This window comes from Triturus cristatus, chromosome 8 (assembly GCF_964204655.1).
Source record: "Triturus cristatus chromosome 8, aTriCri1.1, whole genome shotgun sequence".
NCBI classification, from domain to species: domain Eukaryota; kingdom Metazoa; phylum Chordata; class Amphibia; order Caudata; family Salamandridae; genus Triturus; species Triturus cristatus.
Genome location: NC_140591.1, coordinates 1,461,126,582 through 1,461,144,492, shown reverse-complemented (window position 1 = coordinate 1,461,144,492; position 17,911 = coordinate 1,461,126,582). Strand labels below are relative to the sequence as shown.

Genomic DNA, 17,911 nt, shown 5'->3' with positions numbered 1-17,911 from the left:
CCCAGCCCCAATACACATAAGCCTGTCTGGGAGGTGGTTACACCTCCCACTGACAGGAAACCTATTGTCCAGGCCTCCCCTGCCGGAGTTTCGGTCAGCAGCAGGAGGCCAGACCCGTGTCTGTGGCTGTAGCATCCCATTTTGTGATGCCAGGGCTCTATTAAGTTTTTACCGGGTAACCCAATACTGCCATGTCTCTCCCTCTAGAAGGGTGGGATCATATTCCCACACCAGTTACTGGTGTGGGGGTATGATTCCAAGGTGTTTGACACCAAACACAACATGTTTCTGTGCAGCCAGACCAAAGTTAGCATTTAACGTTGGGTTATGATGCACTTGAGTATATGGTCAGGCTGCACTACAAACAGCATCAGAGAAGGGACTCCGAACGCTGCAGAGGGGCTCTGCTCATGCAGGGGCACCCTCTCACATAAGAACCAAGCACTCTGCCTTCAGGATTGACAAGGCCTGCCATAGGAGTGACTTATAGGTTTATGTGTGTGTACATAGATAGTGATACAGGTAACCTATATCACAGTAAGGGGTGCATGCACCACCTTACCCAGGTTGCAGTAGCAGACCTGTGGTGTCATTTTGGGTGGCCTTCCAGGGGTGGCATAATACATGCTTCAGCCCCTGGTAGGCCTCTGGGGTACCTATGCCCTGGGTACATAGTGTACCATATACTAGGGACTCACAAGGGTACCACAGGATACAATCTGTGGTGTACCTAAAGTACATGCAATCAATTTAAAAGAGAAAGCAGATAGGCTGGGGACCTGAATAGCAGGTTCCCAGCCAAACTAAGTCAAAAACCATCAAAACACCAGGAAAAAAAGTGGGGGCAACCATGCAGTCTGATTCCACCTTCCTACACTCACACACACACACACACTCACTCACTCACCAACAGGTTGGGCTACAGGAACAACCTGTTTGCTAGGATCATCAAGCAACTCGCCAGAAGACTACAGACCATCCAGAACTCTGCAACCAGACTTGTTCTCCGCTTACATTTCAACTCTCCACACTACACCCGAGGGAGCTCCACTGGCTCCCGATACACAAACGCGCTCATTTCAGACTCTGCACATAAATTCGTCACTACACAACTACCTGAACAGTCCCATCTCCTTCCACTAGCCACCCAGACACATCCGCTCTGCAGGACTCCTTCGCACACATCCCGCACATAAACAAAATCTAGTCAGGGCGACAGGCGTTCTCTTACATCACTCCTAAAGCATGGACTGACCTCCCACTCTACATTGGCGCCACCTCCTCTCGTCTTGAATTCCGCAAGAAGCTGAAGACCTGGCTTCCGAAATAACCAACCTACCATTGGCAGGCCTACGCACACATGGGCTCAGCACCAGGATAGCCTCCTGGTTGAAAGTGCACTGTACAAATACACCTATCATTATGTAGGATTCTGTGTTCTCTTACTTATGTGCTTCGGTCCCTCCATTCTTGATGTTGATCTCTCTTTTACTTATACTCCACTCGCTCTGTCTTGGTCTCTCTACTCACTTTATTCTAGTTTTATTACCACCTTTCCACAGCTTAATTCCCAAACCCCCACATCCCCTTTGCAGTCCCATCCGAGTTGTATTGTGGTCCACAGTCCTTTTGCTTTTTTTTTTCTGCCGTGAGGGCCTGGGATCAAATTTTTTATGTTTTTTTTTTTTTTTTAAATAAATGTTATCTTACATAGAAATGGGGAATGAATGAACAGCTTTCTTATTTGGAAGTCATGACCTAGAGCCACTCACTGCTTTTAATAAATTCAGAGGAAAAGATTTTATTTAAAAGTAGACTTCTATTTCACTTGGACCTACCAAGCTATTGTAGGAAGGTAACCACTGTAGATCTAATTTGAGGAGGCAACTTTTTGGGATAATGTTTCGATGAAGCCGTTCTGGCATTCATTCTTATATCATTATCTTCTATCAAAACTGTTCATGGTCAAATGTCAAATCAACATGATATAAAATCTTATTTCTTTCTTTCAGGTGATAATTGTCACTACATCGCCGAGCTCAACATTTGTACCCAATATTCTATCCAAGTCCCATAGCTATGCTGCTGTCACAAAGCTCATCCCCACATCGGTCATTGCCTCAACCACGCAGAAGCAACCGGCAGTGGCCACAGCCTCTCAGTCCAGCCTTGTCACCAGCAGCACCACTACCATTGGCAACAACTCTTCGCCCACCCCCAGTTCAATAGCTATCACCACAGTTGTGACCTCTACTCCTTCTGTGGTCATGTCCACTATATCACAAGGTAAGAAAACGAATCACATTTATGAAGAGGTATATTTTCTGTAATATCTACTTGTCTAAGGTGCAAAAAATGTACCTATCCCTTTTTATGCCTGCAGCGAGTTGACCATTTATGGCAATGTCTAATAAAAGAGCTGATATTAGCTTCAATCATTAGGTTAGGGGGTTATGATATCAGGTTTTGGATTCTAGCGAGACAAATGTTCCTACTTTTCTTCATACATACGCATACAGAGGCAGCAACTTGTCAAGAAGTGGTATTTCCTTGAGTCGGTGCACACCCACAGACTAACATTTTTCTGGGTATCACCAACTCCTTTCTACTCTCTTCCGCAACTGATAAAGTTTGGAAATTACTTGTGACAAGGGCAGGAGTAATACTTTTCCCTAGTGGGGAAAAATGAGGGTATAGCTAACATGAATTTATAATCACTCAGCAGATTTCGAAATCTATATTTTCTTGCATAAATAGAATTCACAATTTTTCTAGAACCATGGTTTCCAGGCCTCTTAAGAATTTCTGAAAGTCGTAAATCAGCACTACTGCAAGGGCACATACCTGCTGTAAATACAAATGTAAGAATTGTCTCCTTTATTTTCATGTTGGCCATAATAGTTCAACACTGATATTATTTTTATTATTATCATTATTATTATTTTTATTATTATTAAGTATTGTCATGCATGAAACAAGTTTTACTAAATGATGCCTCAGAGAAATGGTATTTAAAGTGGCATAATGGCTTAGCTAAGCATTTTACCAAGACACGTTTTTTGGGGGTACATTTCATTTTGAAAGCAAATAAACACAAATCTAGTTTTCGTGCTTTGGATGTATTTGCACATAATAGGGAGTATTTGGAGGTTGTTTGCTAACTTGTGCCCTTCCTCACAAGCAGTTGACACAAATTCACTTGTTCTACGCAACTGGTGATAGTTTAGCTACATGTGCAGGGGAGTGCATCTAACAAGAGACCGCTAACATTAATAAATGCTAAATTGAAATATTATTAATGAAGATATTGTTATCAAGCCCCTGGTAGCAAGAATAGATTTTGAAATGTGTTTCTTAGATGTTTCAGAAGCATCTGTAGAGGGGCAGGAACAATCACTTGTATGCGCTTAGAGAAGTCTCAGAACACTCACTTAATGTTGTTAATTCCTGTAACCCACCCCCCCCCCCCCCCCCCCTTAGTTTTTTTGTTGTTTTTTTTTTAAGTTCTGAAGGTCACCATGCTGGACATGTGAATCAGTGAATAGTCCTTGATCTTACCAGAATCAAGATTTACACTGCATATGATCGATTTACTAAGTCAAGTGTGTAGTGGGTATCTTGCTGTGGAAAAGCATCCCAGACTGATATTCATTGCTTGAATGATTCATGGGCTCACTTATTCAATTCCAGGCGTCAAATTGAAATCAGATTTGCGGGTTTAGATTGAATACTCTAATCGATTTAACTGTAATGCACTTGACCCATAAACTTTTCTCAAATTGTATGATCTTAGGCAAATATTTTATTTCACCAAGGCCTCTTTTTCTTTATTATCACATATAAATACATCTTCAAGTATGTGAGTTCTGCAGGTCAGCTTTCCAAAAAACGAATGTAGGATGTAATAGTCTGCTGCATTTATATTAATAAACATCTAGCCCGCATATAGGGTACACTTGACCCCTCACTTGCCTTTTAGTTCACTAATAGAATTGCCATCAGGGCAAGGGCAGGAATGTTTCTCAGTTCATATTTGAAAACTCTCAATATTAAAAATTATATTACTTAAGCCTCACATGGTAGCGCACTGTAATTTACAGACATTTTCCATTGAAATGGTCTCAAACTGTCCCACTCATTTATAGTTTTTCTGATAAAACTATACAGTATACAACTGTAATATGTGGAAATCTGGTTTCAGGAAATATTTCATTGGCACATCACCAAGTAAAGTATTCAAATTTGTTTTAATCCTATTAAAATCTTTCTGTTGGGGGTACATTTCATTTTGAAAGCAAATAAACACAAATCTAGTTTTCGTGCTTTGGATGTATTTGCACATAATAGGGAGTATTCTGGAAGCACTATAGCTAGCCTCGAAGTGTTCTGTTTTGCAAACAAGAGTACACATTTTTATACTGGAACCTCGGAGTAGTGCAAGCTCCGGCCACTGCTTTTCCTTGGAGTGCATGCTCTAATAGTAAATATTTTGCATTAATGAAAAATATGTGCTTTTGTCAACAGTTTATGGAGATGGGTACACATAATCCTCTTTCAGGCATACACACTGTGATATTGCAAATTGGCAGACAAAGGGTTTGTCATGCAGAGGGTTGGTCCTACTTGTCCAGTCACACAATAGGAAGTCCATTGCAAGATGCACAGCAGATTCCAAAACTGGTATTTATTTGAGAGGTTGTGATTTTGGCTTATGCAAATCTGGGCTTTACTTGACTTACAGGCAACTCGGTTAGAAAATGTTCAGGGATCAGTTGTTTGGAGCTCTGGGCCAGATAGTTTAGGAATCATTTGAAATCCAGATGTAAGACTCGGTCACACTGATGAATCTATTTTCTTTGAGTGGGTAGGGCTCTGGCTTTTTCACTGTGAGCGGTGTGCTGCAGTTTCTTACTGCTTTTAGGAAAGGTTACTTTTTGCATGGCATTTTTACATAGGTTATAATGGGAGAAGCCAACCTTGAAGGTACACTCGGTGTTTTTCACTCGCCATTTTGTTAATTGCGGGTGGGCCGCCAGACTGTTTTCCTTTTTTCCTCCAGCAGTAAGGATGTGTCTCAAACCACTGGTTAAAGTTCAGCCTTTCACCTCCGTGTTGAAAAGGTTGCTTGCTAACTTGTGCCCTTCCTCACAAGCAGTTGACACAAATTCACTTGTTCTACGCAACTGGTGATAGTTTAGCTACATGTGCAGGGGAGTGCATCTAACAAGAGACCGCTAACATTAACAAATGCTAAATTGAAATATTATTAATGAAGATATTGTTATCAAGCCCCTGGTAGCAAGAATAGATTTTGAAATGTGTTTCTTAGTTGTTTCAGAAGCATCTGTAGAGGGGCAGGAACAATCACTTGTATGCGCTTAGAGAAGTCTCAGAACACTCACTTAATGTTGATAATTCCTGTACCCCCCCCTCCCCCCCCCTTAGTTTTTTTTTTGGTTTTTTTTAAGTTCTGAAGGTCACCATGCTGGACATGTGAATCAGTGAATAGTCCTTGATCTTACCAGAATTAAGATTTGCACTGCATATGATCGATTTACTCAGTCAAGTGTGTAGTGGGTCTCTTGCTGTGGAAAAGCATCCCAGACTGATATTCATTGCTTGAATGATTCATGGGCTCACTTATTCAATTCCAGGCGTCAAATTTAGATTGAATACTCTAATCGATTTAACTGTAATGCACTTGACCCATAAACTTTTCTCAAATTGTATGATCTTAGGCAAATATTTTATTTCACCAAGTCCTCTTTTTCTTTATTATTACATATAAATACATCTTCAAGTATGTGAGTTCTGCAGGTCAGCTGTACAAAAAACGAATGTAGGATGTAATAGTCTGCTGCACTTATATTAATAAACATCTAGCCCGCATATAGGGTACACTTGACCCCTCACTTGCCTTTTAGTATTAAAATCTTTCTGTTGATCTCACTTAAGAATTATTTTAAAGTATTTTCCTAACTACTGAAATATATTTTAAAATATTGGTACAGTTCATTTACAAGTTATTTAAATGTTGTGTATACAGCACGATTGTCTGATAGTTCACATTAAAAAAATCCTCTAACTTTGCAGCTAGAGAAAGAAAAGTAAACCCCAATCTACAGGCTGAAATAAGCAGTAATTTTTTAGACATAAGATAACATTTGACCTCTGTCCTTTAACACACAGCACATTAAACAAGATGAAAACGAGCTTTAAAGGCATCTTTATTGTTAATTCACGTTCTGCAAGCCAGTAGGCCCTAAAAATAGCTTGCATTGATAAAACTGAATCGCCACAGCAAGGGTGAATATTTCTCAAGGCCAGAAATCTATGGTAAGGGTGAGGATTGCCTGTCTTTGCATCTTTAGTTCATCACTCATTCACCCCTGGCTTGATAGCTGGCTCCAATGCTCCTCTTTATCGCAGGGAGTTTTGGTTGTGTTTTTATTTAGCAAATTGTATGCAAGAATTACTGTTGCTATTGGTCTGCTTTTTTATGACCATGAATTATCTGGTCACAGAAACCCACTGTTTAGTTTTCTGTCATTTTGTAGGGTCCTCTGTTTTAGTATATCTTGAGAAAGGGAGTGGCTTGGACTAGCTGTGGCCATTTGTGTCTCCTACCGTATAATTTTGTGATTCTGTGACATTTCTAACTGTGCAGACAGTGTTTATTGGACCAGCTGTACAGTCTTCTTTTTAAACTGCCAAAATGTGACCTTTTAATGGAAATGACCTTGAATGTTCGCACTCAGAACATATAGTAGTTTGTAAATAGCATGTAAAATTTTTCTTTCTTACCCAGGTACTCCTACATCAACTATTAAAGTGGCTTCTGCCAGACTACCATCCCCCAAATCCTTGGTAGGCTCTCCTACACAGATTCTGGCGCATTTTCCAAAGCAGTACCCACAGTCTCCAAGACAAACGTTGCCTCAGATTACACAACACTCGCCACAGCAGATAACTCAAACCTCTCCGGTTACTCTTCAGCAGCAGTCACAGATGTCAACTAATGTCAAACCCACCATACAGATCAAGCAGGAATCTGGTAAGTACATGGATTGCACATGTGCACATTTGTGATTCCTGTCTCCATGCAATTAGAATGCAAACAATAATATAATTGATGGAATTGGTAAAATGAGTGTGCCACATTTACTTACTCACATTAAAATCACATACTTCTGATGTTTGAATCCATTGATTACATCAGTGACCTTTCAGTATAGGAAATAGTTTAGCAATAGATAATTGGGTTAAACTGTAGAATGTTTTGCACAGTTTCAATATGTAACGAAGTCAGCAGCCAGATTACCTGTTTCAATGATTAGTAGTTAGTAATTCAGATTTGGATGAGGCGGTTTATATTTCCTCATCTTCTACCTGCATAGTGATTTAATGTTTCCGTATCACTTTCACATGACTATTGCATATGACACTTGTAATCATTAATGTCTGTGCACTGAACTTGGAGGTGTCCAGAGACCCACAGAGTTATATGTATACTGTTAGCATTCCATGGAAATGCATACATTTATGTTCCTAACTATCAGCAAAAGGAGGAAAAGGTGTTTGAGGACAAACATGTTTCAATCTATGTGACTGCTATGGGACAAACTTAAAGTTTTGCAAAGCTACATGGAACATCAGACAGTTCTTTTGTAGAGCTTTAATCAGATGGGTTTCTAAGGCAAAAGACAAAGTAAGCAGCCAGAAATACTTAGCAGATTTTAGATTTAGCTGAAATGCATTGCACAATGTTGTGCACAGAGTCACTGTAGAAGGAACAGCAGCAGTAGGTCTGAAGGCATCTATAAGAGGTATCAACTATAGAGGGGGAGATGAAATGGAGAAAATAATTTCAGCTACACAACAACTTCATGGCATCTTCTGTTGCGAAATCTGAATAAGTAAAAACAATTGACAATCCATGAGCCTCCGTCCTTTTTTTAATTTAACAAATGTTTTTTACGTTTTGTAATAAACAAGACACACATTACAACTTTTGTCATAGAGAAAAAAAAATACACATCAAGTAATGGTTGACATAGTAGAAGTGCACAGTTCAGTAGATATAAGCGGTTGTATCATTACTCACTTTCTTGTCAAGCCCTTGAAGAACCCCCCCCCCCCTTCAATCTTGTAAGACACGTAGGGACATGTTGTCTAGTCCTAATGTTCTGTATGTGGCATCCCACCTTCTGCTTCAGAAGGCGCCATATCACATACACCCGAAGCTTGCAATGCTTTGGACATTGTCAGGTGTATCACCCCTGTGCTCTGACATCTCTTCATGTAAGTGATAAAAGGGTGCCATTTAGAGTAATCTTTTGTAACCATATCGCGTATAAGTGCAGTGAGTTTTCCCATGGCGTAGTCAGACAATACCTTTCCCTACCACATGTTGAGCGAGGGTTCCCGTGGCTGCTTCCACATCTGGGCCACACTCAGCCATGCGGCCAGAAGGAGGTGAGGGAGCAACCTCCCCTGAGGAGTAGTTTTGGGGTAAAGTCTATCCTCCCCAGGGTCCCCTAGGAGAAACAATAGCGAGTTGTGGGTCAGTGAGACATTAGTGATGGAGTTTATCGTGATGAGGACTTCGTCCCAAAATGCCTGAATCTGCCGGCAAGTCCACCATGTGTGCAAGAAGGTACTTCTATACCCACAAGCCTTCCAGCGCTACTCTGAACCCGCAAACGTCTTATGGAAATGCACGGGTGTGAGGTACCAGCGTGGCCATATTTTGTAGGCATTCTCCTTGTAGGGTAGGTAGATGGAGGACTTGGAAGCCCTCTGCCTAAGTCTCATCAGAGATGTCCATAGCCAATTCCCTCTCCCATTGTGACATGCATGCATGTTTTTTGGGGGAGGGAGGTGAGATTTAGGAAGTTGCGGTAGAACGATGATATGCCTTTACGATGGATGTTATTGATGTATAGGGATTCGATTGGTGATGCCTCCCTCTGCATGACTCTACGAGGAGGATCCCTCTCCGTCCAATATAATGTCTGAGTGAGCCTATAGATGTCGCATCTAGTCAATGCAAATTTCTCCATGAGGTCCCCTCTCGTCCTAAGGGCATTGTTGCTGTAAAAATCCTTCCGAGAAGGTGACGGTCCTTAGTCCCAAGAAAAGGAACCTAGAATTAATACATTCGTACGTAAGTCTGGATTGTTGGCCAGGAGAGTCAGGAGAAAGGGATAGACTGGGAATGCTTGTTTTTTCCTTACAGTTTGCCAGTGGGGCAGGAATTTGGCTGCTAATGGTGGTAGGTGGGGGGGGAGGGGAGGGAACCTGCCCAGGTAATTGCTGGCAGCCACGTAAGCCCACCGAGGCTTTACCTTTACCCTCCCATACAAAGTTACGATTTTCTTTTTTTTTTAAAACATCTTTTTATTAACAAAATAAGAGCTTTCCATACAATGAGACAATAGACATAGCTGTTGGCCCAATTTTCTTTTTGAGCGTCATCACCTGGGATGGTTCGGGGATGATGAGGGGGAGGGTTTGTAGGACATATAGGAGCCGGGGGCATGAAATTCATTTTGAGGCTATTGAGCTGACCCATCCTGGATATCGCGAACTTACCCTACATATAAAGGTCTTTGAAAAGGGCTGTGAGCAAAGGAGGAATGTTGCTGTCATACATACTCGTGCACGTTGGAAGATGAACCCCCAGGTATATTATGGCCAATGCGGCCAATATGAATCCCCCCCCCTCTGGATGGGATCCCAAAGAATGCCCTGTGGGCCTGTTACCCCCAGTCCCTGTGACTTGGAGTAGTTTAATTTGAAGCCCGATACTTCTGTTAAGCGGTCTAGTTCTCCCAATCGTGCTGGAATTGTGTTTTCAGGATCAGTGACCAAGCATAAGATATCATGGGGAAGAGGGTCACTTTATGCTCTTTGCCGTTCAACATCCTGCTGTGGATTGCAAGATTGTTCTGTATCTTAGCCCCCAGGGGTTCCATGGTTAGGGTGAAAATTAGAGGGGGTGAGGGGATAAGGGTTACCCTTGTCTAATGCCCTTAGTCAGTGGGATGTCTGGTGCAAAGGTAGTGTTAATTTTGAGTTTGGCTGACTGCTTTTTGAAATTTGCCTGGATGAAAGTTTTCATCTTTGGGCCGAATTAGAATCTATCTAGTGCCCTTGACAGGTATGCTCAATCTACTCTGTTGAACTCCTTCTCCTCGTCCAGGTTGCCGACAGCGTTCTGCCCTCCTCCATGAGCGCCACAGCCAGTCTCCTAATGCCATTGGACTGCCTATTGTGGATGAAGCCTCATTGCTGGGGAGCAATAAGAGTGGGCCAAATAGGTTGTATTCAGGCCTGAGTATCGATACTTAAACATAAACTGTGGGATTGGTGTCCAGACTGATTCCAGACACTCCCACCGGGTATGTTCGCCTGTATACCAGCTAGCTCACAGTGCCACTGTAATCTCCTCTTACCAAGGAGAGAATAGTTCTTGGCAACTATTGAGCATGACAACCCTGTCCCATCAGGGATCGTGGAAAAAGTACCGTACTTTTCGCTCAGTCACTCGTGCTCACTTTCTCTCAGAGAGCTACACAGAATAAACGGTGGGGACGTTTTTCAATAAGCATTTTTTTTGAACCAGCGTCATTCTAAGGTAAATAAGTGTGCTGAAACACCCATTAGACAAAAACAGACATAAGTGATTATAAGCACCAACTGAGTAATAGGATGGTAGATTGCTAACATAGTGGTAAAACAAGGGATACAGACAGGTATATAAATACATGACCGTAATAAAGCGTACTCCTACGATGCAACCCTAATTAGATGTACCAAAGTGTACCTAGCATGTATGTAGGTGTAGAGCCCAGACTCCCCCTAGGCTGAAGCCAACCCCATTACCTGAAATGAGAGACTGTGGGACCCCGCCTTGGTCTTGAGATGGACACCCCGCGAGGGATGTCAGTCCACTGCGGGCTGGAGTGTCTGTGTGCAGGAACCTCAGCGTCTCGCGTCAGTGTGTCAGCATGGAAGTCTTTCTCCTCTGCCTGCCTGGGCAAAGATGTGGTGTACATATACCCAAAAGGTAACCTCAGGGGATTCTACCTTGCTGTGTCATGTCGGTCGAGTATGACGGAAGGGATGACCCTTATACATAGTTGTTATGCAGGAAATGGTAATCCTGCTGTGATTCTGAGAATCTTCATATATAATGAATGATGCTAGTTTTCGGGGAAAAGCACACAACATTTTATGCAGCGCTTAACTAGGTAAAAGGTCCATACCAAAACCCGTTATGTAGTGTAATGGTACGGTAAATGTAGGTGAAAGGTTAGGAGAATACTTGGACCTATATTGGGGTACCCTATGAAACATAACAGTGGGATCCTAGCATTGTGTCCGTAATGATCCCCTACATTAAAAATAATTTTTAAAAAGTTGAAAATCTTAGTGAGGGGTTTTATCATTAGGGAGGCATAGGTTTTGTAAAAGGAGGCAAGAATACCACATGGGCCCAAGGCTTTTCGATATAGGAGGTTGTTAATCGCGGCCCAGACCTCATCCAGTGTGATGTTTTCCTCTAGCAGGCACAACTCAGCCTCCTTGTTTGGGGGATTATAGTCATGAAGATATTCATCTGGAAGTTGCCTATCTAAGTTCTGTGTGTGCTGTTGAGTAGAAGAATTACTGCAAGACAGTGAGAATCACTACTGTCTCTTGATTTAGCTGGCCCTCCTCGTCCCTGACCTGCCCGATGTGGTTACACATCGATAGCATGCATAGCTTGTGGGCCAAAAGTCTATCCGCCGTTTCTCCCGTTCGTAATAAGTTTGCTTGACGTAGAATAGCTTTTTGGCTGCCTCTTGATTAGTACCTGTTCAAGCCCTCCCCGAAGCTTGTTGGGTACCGTAGGAAAGTGATCCTTTTTGACATGGTCATCCCCATTTTTTGCCTGATAATTGATTTTTTTTTCCAGACCAATTGCTCTGTTCCCAGCATGCCCCAAGATTTTGGAGAAGCATGTTAATCTTCAACTCTCCAGGAACCTGAAATCCAATAATCTGCTTCTTCCCAACCAGTCAGGGTTTAGGGCCCACTATTAGTTCTGTGACTGCTCTCTTGGATGTTAGCAAATATATCAAAAGCATATTGGATGGAGTGGTAAGAGCGGTGCTGATAATGCCTGACTTATCAGCAGCCTTTGATACGGTTCCACACTCCAGCCTCCTTGAGCGTTTGCAGTTAGTCGGAATAAAGGGTAAGGCCCTGAACTGGCTCTCCTTTTTTAGAGGGACGCAGTCAGCAGATCTTGATTCCACCTTATTCATCAGAGCCTCGTGACTTGGCGGTGGGAGTGCCCCAGGGTTCCGTTCTGAGCCCTACATTATTTAATGTTTATCTTTCCCTACATGCTCAGTTAGCAGTATACCTAGGTGCCAAAGTTATATCATATACTGATGATACCCAGCTATTGTTCTCATGTGGCAAGGGTCAAGAGCTTCCCTTGATTAAAATCTGTCCAACAGCTGTTTTTCAGTGGCTGGCAATACATCAGCTTAAGTGTAACACTGAGAAGACCAAGTTTCTCTTTTTCTGTGACATCCCACTTAACAGTTGGTAGGCCTTCTGGCTTGAAAAGGCCTCTTCCCCCATGCCCTCTCCACGGTATTGTGAGGAACATAGGGCTGAAATTTGATATTCTTCTGTCATTTAAGTCACAAATACAGTCTGTTGTGGTTACATGCTTCTGGGTTTTGTGATCACTGAAAAAACTGAAATTATTTTTTTACTTATTGTTTCCCTCTGCGAAGAAAACAGTCATCCAGGCTCTCATTACGCCAAGATTAGATTACAGATTATGGTAACACTTTTTACCTGGGCTTGGCGGAATAACTTCTAGCGAGATTGCAGGTGGTGCAAAACGCGGCAGCCTTCCTCCGTTTGAAACTGCCTGTTAGAGTAGATATATCCCTCATTTACGAGATCTGTCTTGGCTTCCGATTAGGAAACAAATTGTGTTCAGGTGGTGTTGTTGACACATGAGACTGTTTACCAGGCGGGGGCTGTGTACCTTAGTGCCAGGTTGAGCTTCCATATTCCCACCTGAAATCTGAGATCGGATAATAAACTGTTTGCAATGATTCCCAGAATAATGAAGATTAAAAAAGGAGGTAGACCGTTGGCTTTTCTGGTGCTGCTGCTTGGAACAAACTCCCGTTAGATCTGCGGGCAGTTTCTAATCAAATGCCTTCTCGGCATCAAGGGATAGAAACATATGTGAGTCAGCTCTGTCTTTAATGGTCTCTAAGCAATTAGCTAGCCGACAAAGATTAAATCTCATCGACCTTTTTGGCATGAATCCAGACTGGTTGTGATGGATGAGGGGGGTGATTTACCAGTAACAGCCGTGTAGCCAGAATTGTGGCCAATATTTTGCTTTCAACATTTAGTAATGTGATCGGACGGTTGGATCCACAATCCATAGCGGCTTCCCTGGTTTGTGAATTACTACCACAGTGGCATTGTAGAGATCTACTGAGAGTGTTCCCTCTCTAGATACATCTTCAATAGGTATGGACTCAGTATGCCAGCAGTATTCTCCTTAAAGAATTCTGCTGGCTGTCCATTGGGGCCTGGGGTTTTCCACGATTTTTTTTGTTTACCTATTGCTGTCGTGACTTCTTCCAGGGTAAGCTCTTTTTCTAGGGCTTCTCGGTCATCTGAAGATAAGGTCAGGGTATTAATAGTACGTAGGTAATTGTGAATTTGGGAGTCATCTGCTAGTTTCCTAGCCTTGTAGAAATCTGCATAATAACTCGCAACGGTATGTGCTATACTCTGCGCTGTTGTATACGTGACATCCTCTTTTTTGGATAGAGCTCACCCACCTGGTTTCCCTCTCTTTCCTGCCCAACCAGGCTAAAAGCCTCCTGCTCTATCCACTGCCTCATAGAGGCGGTGTTGTGTGGCTAGGAGGAGTGCCCTTGCCTCCTGGCGAGGTAGTGCTTGATATTCCTTGTGAGGGATTGCAATCTGCCGTACTATGAGCTGGTCAACACCTGGGCCCACGTCCCTCTCCAGCTCTAGGAGCTTGCCCTCCAGTGCTTCAATCTCCCAAATCTCTTTCCTCCTTTTATGTGCTATTCTATTTTGTGCCCTGTTCCATAGTACGGTTTTATAAGCCTCCTAGACGACCACCGCTGAGGACACCGAGCCCTTGTTTTCGTAGAAGTATAATTCAGACTCTACTCTGATTTTGTGGGCAACTTCTGTGTCTCATAAATCCCATGCTTTGAGCATCCACCCAGGCTGTGCTCTGCAAGGTCGTCGTCCTACAGTAAGCCACAAGGGGTAGTGCTCTGATAGGCCCCTCACCAGGTATTCTGCTTTGTCAACCGTCCATAGTTCTCCCGCTGTGGCGAGCAGATAAACCAGCCTGGAGAACACCTTATGGGCACTTTAAAGTATGAGTATGTTTGGTCAGTAGTGTGGTGTTGGTACCAGAGGTCGGTCTAACCCAGTGTATGTATGAACCAAGCCAAAGGTGTGACCTCCCGTTGTCCGGGCATTGCGCTCGTGTGGTCTATGTGAGGATCTCCTACTTCATTAAAGTCCCCTCCCACTATCTGTGTCAAGGAGTCGGATTCCAACAATATATCCACCACCTTGTCAATCGTTTGCTGTTGCAGTAATATAGACACATAAACACTGACTAAGGTGAGTTCTCTTCGACCCCATATCCCATGTACTGCAACAAACTTGCCATGGGGGTCTATCCAGATTTTGTGAGTATGGAAGGGAGACATCTTTCTAATGAGAATGGCGACCCCTCTGGATCCCGTGGAGAATCAGGCATGTGTGAGAGTTGTGTATGTAACTCTACCTAGAAAGGCACAGTGAGTACTGTGGAGGGGTGTTTCTTGGTGGAGGACTATATCTGGTTTCAATCTTCTAAGATATTTAGCCACCAACCCCTTTTTGATTTTTTTGTCTAAGACCATTGTGATTCCATGTCGTTATGGATTATCCTCCCTCACCCTGTGCGTGTGGTAGATTTCCTGCAATGCCTCATGCCTACATAGTGCCAGAAATATGGATTACCTTCTCTACATTTGGCTCCATTGTGTCTTTGTTCAGTTTCAAACCATAAACTAACCTCCCATTGTGTAGCCTTTAGGCTCCTGAACCCTCTCCCACACTTCCCTCCCCACTCTCTCCCTCTGCCCACACACTTTCCCTCAACTCTCAACATGACAACTGTGTTGCAGGTTAAGCTTGAGAGGTCTGTATCCCTCCCCCAAAACCCTCCTCTTAAAAGAAATCCAACAAAGAAAACAGGTGTGTACTGAACACCATAACTTGACCCCAACTGGGTGTGGTTTGTAAGTTTCAAAGTACACCTAGTGCAGTCTTGCCGTCTCTTCAGCCTTTGACAGGCCTGTACATCTCACCCTTCCTCGCTCCTGCGTGTATTAGCTGTTAGAGGAGTCTCAGTGGCAATGTCCAAACTTGGTCCCTCCATGCGGGTAATCTTTTGCAGGAGGAGGTGGTTGCTGTCTGTTTCTGTAGAGTGTTCCTCTTTAGATGGATCTGAGGTGGTTCGTCCTCTACCTCTGCCCTTGGATAGTTTCCTCCTGTTCGTTGTCCGCATCAGTCCATTATCTGTATCCGAGGTTTGGGCCGTTTCCTCCAGCCCCCGATCTGGTCGAAGAGGATTGTCCACGTGTATCTTATTTGTCAGGCCCGGTCGGGGATTCAGTTTCTGTCTCCGTAATCTGGGCCCAGCGCTCCTCTGCGGGTCCGGAGGGTTGGGGGTTCCCGCTGATTCATTTCTCCGTTTCAGAGGAGGGCGTTCTTACATCCAGATAATGCCTCCTCTGGCGTCTGGAAGAAGAATGATTTGCTCTGAACGATAACCTTAAGCTTCGCTGGGAAGAGCAGCATGTATTGTATATGAAGATTTCGCAGTTTTTCTTTGACTGAGTCAAAGGTTTACCTTTGTTTCTGGATTTCCTGGGAGTTGTGAGGAAAGACCATTATTTTTATGTGGCGAGCCAGTCCTCCTCAATTTGTCTCATCTCCCGGAGTATCAGAACGCGGTCTTGACAATTTAGAAAGCAAGCTATTAGAGGCCATGGAAATGTTCCCGCTGACGGTCTGAAGCTGGGCATCCTGTGAGCTCGCTCAATTATGAAACAGGACGAAAACTGTGCCGTTCAGGGGGAGTCTCTGAGCCATTTATCCAGGAAAGCTCCCACATCTGATCCCTCCATTCCCTCCGGCAAGCCAATAAAGCACAGGTTATTCCTGCGCGCTCGGTTTTCTGCATCATCTACCTTCCAGGCGATCTCCTTCAGCGAGATTGTGAGGCTCGTGACTTCCTGGCGTAGGGTGTGGTGTACATCGTCAACCTCAGAAATGCGTTGTTCCGCCAGTGTCTCCCTTTAGGATACATTGCGTAGATCTTGACGTAGTAGGGTTACATCTGGGCTGACTTGTGCTATTCTTCCTTCCAGGGCCTCTCAGGAATACTGTATCGCCTGTAGGAAGGTTGCAATGTCTGGCAGGGGTAGGTTCTGGTTTGCTGCCCCGAGTAGGGGGATCTGTCCATTTTCCCCTGTGTCCGTGGTTTTGGCTGCTTGTCTTCGGCCATTGAGGGTGCCTATGTCAAGGTGCCAATTCGTGGTGGTTATACGACTGAGCGGTGTATGGTTTGGTAAAGCTAGTTCAGGCTCCAGCCCACTTTTCTAATTGTGAGAGTGTTCAGATTTATGTACAGACCCGTGGTCTCTCCCGTTTATGGGGCAGGACTCGGGGAGGCTACTCATAGGTTGGGTTTCTTTGTGGTGTTTCTGCAGTATGTGCGGATCACAGCTCTGGCCCTGTCTGCGTCAGCCGCCCAGCGGTATGTCTCCTTCCTCCATGACCCAGCCCAGGACCCTTCTCTTCCCCCCAGGTATCGCTGTCACTTAAGGATTCTGTGTTTCGATGCATTGCAGTGGGTCTCAGCCGTGGCCCCCCCTCTTTCCTCACCTATCGGGGGGGGTGGGAGGGAGGGGAGGTCGTCACTCGGGTCCCAAGTTCTCACCTGAGCTCAGTCCCTTGCACCTCTTAGTGGCTCCTGTGTCTTTTCGTAAGCACCGTTGATATCCTGGCTCCGTTCGGCAGCTGGGCCCAGAGTGATTCCCTTGTATTTAGGTCTCTTGCTCGTAGCATTAGGGTCACTTCTCCAGGTCCCCCACAGGGCCAAGCCCCCCAGTATCTGTCCAGCCGAATGAGATGTCTCAACATGCTGGTCTCCGGGGCCCTCTCACTGTTTATCTCCACCTTTATTGCACCCCAGGATCTTCTTCGTGTGAGGAAGGGTCTGAGGAAGGAGCCCCCTGGTCAGCCGCAGATACACTCGGACTGTGCTCACGCTGTGGTTCCTGCCCGGTCACTCCTCTGCCGGTCACCCCACAGGGTCCAGGTGTGCCCGCTGCTTTCCACTTATGGGCCGTCAGATCGTCACGGACACAGCCACTCTCCCCGGCTGCCTCTGTTGGAGTCTGGGTCGCCTCTCTCACTTGACTGGCAGGATTTCTCCTAGTCCATGTGTTTGGGCATCAACACTAGTTGTCTTACTGGGGTGTTTTGGCTGCACTGCCCCTTTCTCCTGCGGAGCCCCTCGTGGATCCCCAGAGGACCCCGCTCTCTCAGCCCACAAGTGGCCACGCAGCCCCGGTCACTTGCACGTACCCGTGACAGTGCCTACAGTCTCTCTGCTGCAGCCGAGGAGCAACCACGGGGGTGGAAAGGAGGCTGCTCAGACGGGTGAGATGCCCATCTCTTTAATGCAACCGCAACTGCCACTCCTTAGGGTGTCACAAGTGTGTTGGATGCTCCCACTCGCCTCTGCACTGCTGGTGGGATTGGCCGTACAGTG

The 17,911-nt window shown here is 44.5% G+C and overlaps 1 protein-coding gene across 7 annotated transcripts in view; it reads left to right on the top strand.

The window, feature by feature from the left end:
• The window catches only part of EMSY (EMSY transcriptional repressor, BRCA2 interacting), a 402,733-nt gene that overhangs the window by 108,794 nt on the left and 276,028 nt on the right, over positions 1–17,911 (top strand). For all 7 annotated transcript variants that reach the window (XM_085623273.1, XM_085623278.1, XM_085623276.1 and 4 more), the window contains exons 8-9: positions 2,013–2,286; positions 6,809–7,054. In XM_085623273.1, the coding sequence (XP_085479399.1) occupies positions 2,013–2,286; positions 6,809–7,054 (520 nt within the window). The remainder of the gene's footprint in view (positions 1–2,012; positions 2,287–6,808; positions 7,055–17,911) is intronic.